The 5,198-nt window shown below is 46.9% G+C and overlaps 1 protein-coding gene across 1 annotated transcript; it reads right to left on the bottom strand.

Annotated features, from left to right (window-relative positions):
• Positions 1-202: 202 nt before the first annotated feature.
• LOC131291900 (helicase POLQ-like) lies at positions 203-4,614 on the bottom strand. The gene is made up of 5 exons (XM_058320754.1): positions 4,263-4,614; positions 1,567-4,178; positions 542-925; positions 347-481; positions 203-274 (listed from the first exon to the last, which is right to left on the bottom strand). Exons 1-5 carry the CDS (start codon positions 4,612-4,614, stop codon positions 203-205), a joined length of 3,555 nt encoding a protein of 1,184 aa, XP_058176737.1.
• Between the last annotated feature and the right edge of the window lie 584 nt (positions 4,615-5,198).

Below are 5,198 nucleotides of genomic sequence, written 5' to 3' on the forward strand. Positions count from 1 at the left end.
TAAAAAATAGTTAATTCATCTCAAGAAAACATGAAGCAACACACTTAATTCAACAACAAGAGATCTCGTTTGCTTCCGTTTTGGCAATAAGTAATAAGTTCAGCCTTCGTTATGTCCATTTTATCTTCTTACAGCTAACTGATGCGAGTTGGTGAGTGGCTATATGGTATTCCTTACCACCACAATGATCAGCAAAACAAGTTCAACGATTCATCTGCGAGAGATACTCTTCGGCCTGTTCGCGTAGGACATCAACTTGTTCCATAAGTTTCGCCTAAAGTAACAACAAGTTGTAATGTAGTAATGGAAAAATGTGGAATCAGCCTCAACTGCATGCATGCATTACCTTCGCGCTCAGTATCAATTGGTTCGCCGTCCTGTAGTTCATGTATTCGATGGTTTCTACCAGCTCCTTCGATTTGGCACGGGCTAAAGAGCCGAGCGTCGTGTACCCCGCCCGGTACAACTGTTTGGCACGGCCCTGAAAAAAAACAACGATTATAATTTTGCCACACGCGAATGCCGCGAGATCGCAACTTACCAGCTTCATCGATGGCAGCTCCATCAGTGGCATCAGCTCGAGCTTACAGTAGTGCGTCAATCGTTTGGTCATGCCCGTCAGCAGGTGCTGGAACACCCACAGTTCCGGGATTTCCTCGCACATCCGCAGCAAACTGTGCGCTGTCCCAGCGGCGGCGGTCATTAGCGTCTGAATCGCCCCCGCGCTCACGCGGTACTTGAGGGCAACTTCCTGGAGATCCGTTTGGCTCCAAAGGTCGTGTACGATTAGCACACGGAAGAAACGCTGCATTAGGAACATTGTCTCGTCGGGTACAGTGCGGCGCTTTAGAATTTTCTCTATAACCACTTGACTGATGTTGTACCTTGCGGCGATTTTTCGCAGTGCATCCGAGAGTTTACTGGTCTGAAAAAAGTATTGCAGTCAGTTAATATTCTTTTTGAATTGAACCTCTTTTTAATGCTTAATATCAAGGGCACATCCTTATCACCGCACTAACCCATTTTTACGATTGCCTCTATACTTGAAAACTCGTTTATTCTTTTGATGTCCAACCACTACACTGCAACGTTTACAATTTTTCTTGCAAAGCTACGTGAAAGTCGGATATGATGAAATTATAGCAACTTTAATCCGTCCATCTTGCTGAACTGAAGCTAAAGATTTTTTTATAGTTATTTTTAAAAATAATAAGTTGAGGAAGACCTAGAAAAGACAAGAACAAACTGGAAGGCAGTCTTCCATGATTCGCTCTTAGAAAAAGCATTTCTAAAATTTCATCAAAAATTACTTCATCCATCACTACTCGATTTTGAAAAAACGATACAAGAACAAAACAAATGGTATTTGAGTGCTTTTCAAACGAATGCTTTAGCGTGGTTCGCTCTATGGAGCTATGAAAAAGATAAGTTTCAGATAACAAATACATACAAATAATACAAATAGGATACAAATATATTTCACGGTTGTTTGTGGTTCAACTTGCGGTGTTTAACACTTAACGTTTAAGAAACAATACTTGCTATCGTTAACAAAGGGGTACTTACCAGAATGATCAAATCCTCAATTTTGAAATATACTTCCAATCCGTCCTCAAGCAGAATGAGGAAAAGCAGATCGAACTCATCGAGCACACACAGTCGTTTGCCTAGTTCCTGCATCTCGTTGTAGAACCGGACCGCTCGCTCTATGTCGAACCCGGCTCGGATGGCCGCCTTGCCAAGGTTGATCACTTCCAGCGGGCTCGTTCGATCGATCGTTTTGAAAACCTTACCCGGACGGGAAGGTGTCTTGTGTACTCGAACGAACGCCTGTCCTACCGCTTCCTCCGATCGTCCATCTGCGGCACTGATTTGTACAACCATGTTCGTGGGATTGCGCAGACAGCTATCGTGCGTTGCCTTTATCGCATTGCCCTGATACAGCTGCACGATCGTTTCATCGGTGATGGCCTCGAGATCGATTTCGCGTCGCTTCGCTTGCTGCGCTAGCAGTGTGCTTCCAACCATCGCTTGAAGCGCATTCCGTGTCTTACAAAGACCGAGCCCGATCGAGCCGAGTACGAGCGATTTCAAGCAGGCTCCTTCGTCTTCCAAGAGCGCCGACTCGGCGAAGTCCAGTGGTGAGCAGAACATCTCGCAAATTTGCGGAATATCGCGCATGGCGGAAATAAGTATGGAATCGCCGGTGTCGCGTTTACCCGCACGCCCTGCGTGGCCAACCATTTGTTTGTAGCGACTTAGCGTAAAAAAATCGCTCCCAATGTAGGGAGAGCAGATTATTACACGTTTTGCCGAAAGATTCACACTGGCGGCCAGAGTGGAAGTGCACACGATCACCGAAAGGATGCCGGCCCGGAATGCATCCTCGATCATACGTCGCTCGTCCTGCGTTAACCTACCGTGATGGTACGCGACCCCGACACGAAACGAATGCGGAAGGATTGGTGCAACGGACCCGTCATCCTGGAGAGACTTTATAATCTGCGCTTTTTCCTCTGCCCGGTGCTGGGCAAATGAATCCGGCAAGTTGGCCGCTAGCATGGCGCACAAACTTTCACACCTGTTTCTGGTAGGACAAAACACCAAACACGAACCCTTGGGGATTACTTCCATGATCAGACCAATCACATGGTCCACGTCGATCCGCCGCAGTTCCTCACCGTAGTTAAACTCTAACTTTCGCTTTTCTCCTAACACATCAAATATGCGTTCGGCTTGGCTGCGAACCTCGAACAGATCTTCCCCCCACTTGATGTATTCCTTCAACTCCACCGGCCGATTTTCGCGACAGTAAACGTCGGCTAGCATGAAACGGGCCAATTCACCCAAGTTTCCGATAGAAGCACTCATTCCTACGATCTGAATTCCGGCTCGTAGCGACTGCACCTTGGTGATCAACATCTCCAGAGTGCCCCCGTGTCGCTGCTCTCCAATCATATGCAGTTCGTCGATCACGATCAGCCCGATCTCGTCCGCGCGACCCACCTCGATGAGAGAGTTCATGAGGATGAGCGATTTTTCGATCGTACAAACAAAGATCGTGTTTTTTCTGTGCCGTTTGAGCGGCGGACATTGTCCCCTACCACCGGTGTACTCCTCCAATAAAAACTGCAGCTCGATCGAGAACGGAGTGAGCGCGATCAGCTTCTCCTGAGCGGATGAAACGTACGGCACGACGAACATGACGTTCCGCAGGCGGCAAATAATCTCCCGTAGCATAAGAATCTCCACCACCAGTGTCTTTCCACCGCTCGTTGGCAGTGCGTAGATCAAATTACGTCTCTCGTCGATCGCCGGCAAGTCCAGACACTCCTGCTGCCAATCGTACAGCTCGCCAATACCACGAAAGTCTCGCAGCATTCGCCGAACGTTGTTCGGTAGCCCAAAGAACGGACCCTTCTCGAGGAAAAGCGACGATACGTGGGGTACGGTGAACTTTGGCTTTGTAGTCTGATCTGAAATTCCCTCATCACGATTGATGGCCGCTATGGTCGAGTTGCTGGTCCTCATTCGCGAGCTTCCCTCGCCTATCGCATTCGCCATCGGCTCAATGTTGGTCATGTCGTGCAGCGTACGGTCACAGATTTCAAAAATCCGCAACGCTTCGCTCACCTTCTGCAGCTCAAAGGTACGTTCAGCTTCAGCGGCTACCTGCTGGAAATGTGACGGACGCTCCGGATGACCTATTTGTGATGCACCGATCGCGACGATTCGCTCCACCCCCTCATCAGCGAGGGACTCGTCTTGCCGCATGTACTGCGAACAGATGTCCTGGTTTGTGTACACCTCGAACCCGTTACTCTCTCGCAGCATATCACCGACGTGCGTTACTGGTTTGGTGGACCCGATCCGTTTCAGTTTAGCCTTGATTATTTCGTCCGTGTCAAGTTGATCATGGCTGGCGATCGGTACCTGTCCACATGGTAGCATTTCAGCATCGTCATTTTCCACCCCAGACCACAGAGGACGAACCGTAGGAGTTTCCTCGTTTGCAACGTTTGACCGATTTGATGTAAGATTTTCATTACAGCCGCTGTCCCTCCCTCCGTCGCGCACCTCGCTACCGTCCATGTTCATTTTAAGCACATAAATCTTTCGACTACTTACAGCTGATTTTTGCAGTTTCGGAGGACTTGCCATAAGCCTTCTTTCAATGGCTGTTACAGGAAAACAGTTTTGAAATAAAGTAAAAAGTATCTTAAATCCTACGTTATTGTCACTCGTATAAAGCGTTCACCTACCTCCAACTGATTTGGAACGTTTTCGAAACGGCGTGATCGGTTGATCGGCTGCGGCGCGTGTCATATTTCCGCCCCATGAGGTACGCGGCATCGAACGCTTGACTTTTTTCTCGATGCTGGCCAAATCGACCGCGTTCAGCAACGTGTTATCTAGCTCCAAAAGTTTCGTACTTAAGTCATCTTTGGGTTTGCTGGTACATGCTGTGTCCGGTGCTCGGAAATCAACCGGGTTTGCTGCCGGCGCTGCTGGAGCTACGCCCCTGGCTGCCGAACGTTGATTCGGTGAAATCAAGCATTTCTTCGCCGTTGTGGGAAACTTCTGTCGACCGCGGGAACTTCGATTTCCTGACATGGCTGGCGTACTGTTTTTAATTTAAAGTAATGTGAAGCTTTAATCAAAACGATGTTGTATTTATTTTTCACTGAATTTTAATGACGTCATAACAATTTGCACCTGCTTAGGAAATTGACAAACTTACAGTTCCCCAACGAGTGAAGAGGAATGGGTGTGCTCTGTGTTTATTTGACAATCATGAATCGGATGTGTCGCATTGACAATGCGTGTGATTTCTTTTTGGGGATAATAATAAATTTGGATTGAACGGAAATTATATGCAAGCACAGTTATTTCGGGTTGTTGCGTTAATCATTTTGCGAACGAACATGAAAGCTGAAAGAAAACATTTCTACCGATACACTTCATTGAAGGTCTTCCCGGTCAAAGCCGCTTATATCGTCAAATAAACAAAACCGGGAATATGTCGAGTTTTTCGCAACCAGTCCTGTATGATGATATATTTTTGGATAGGTCAAATAGAGATGAAGAAGATTAATTAAATTTCGATTTGGTCAGATGCTGATTAAAAATATGTTTTAAGCGCAGAAACAAATACAAAATTAATTACCGTATGAAGTGTCCTCTTTGGCAATTGTCTT

Source organism: Anopheles ziemanni (genome assembly GCF_943734765.1).
Source record: "Anopheles ziemanni chromosome X unlocalized genomic scaffold, idAnoZiCoDA_A2_x.2 X_unloc_19, whole genome shotgun sequence".
Taxonomy (NCBI): Eukaryota; Metazoa; Arthropoda; class Insecta; order Diptera; family Culicidae; genus Anopheles; species Anopheles ziemanni.

What these genes read in the sequence shown, in the direction of transcription:
- LOC131291900 (XM_058320754.1), bottom strand. Translation starts at nt 4,614, where the DNA reads ATGTCAGGAAATCGAAGTTCCCGCGGTCGACAGAAGTTTCCCACAACG. An exon ending in TTGAGGATTTGATCATTCTG is followed by an intron (nt 926 to 1,566) that starts GTAAGTACCCCT and finishes TACTTTTTTCAG; the next exon opens with ACCAGTAAACTCTCGGATGC. An exon ending in AGCTGCCATCGATGAAGCTG is followed by an intron (nt 482 to 541) that starts GTAAGTTGCGAT and finishes GTTTTTTTTCAG; the next exon opens with GGCCGTGCCAAACAGTTGTA.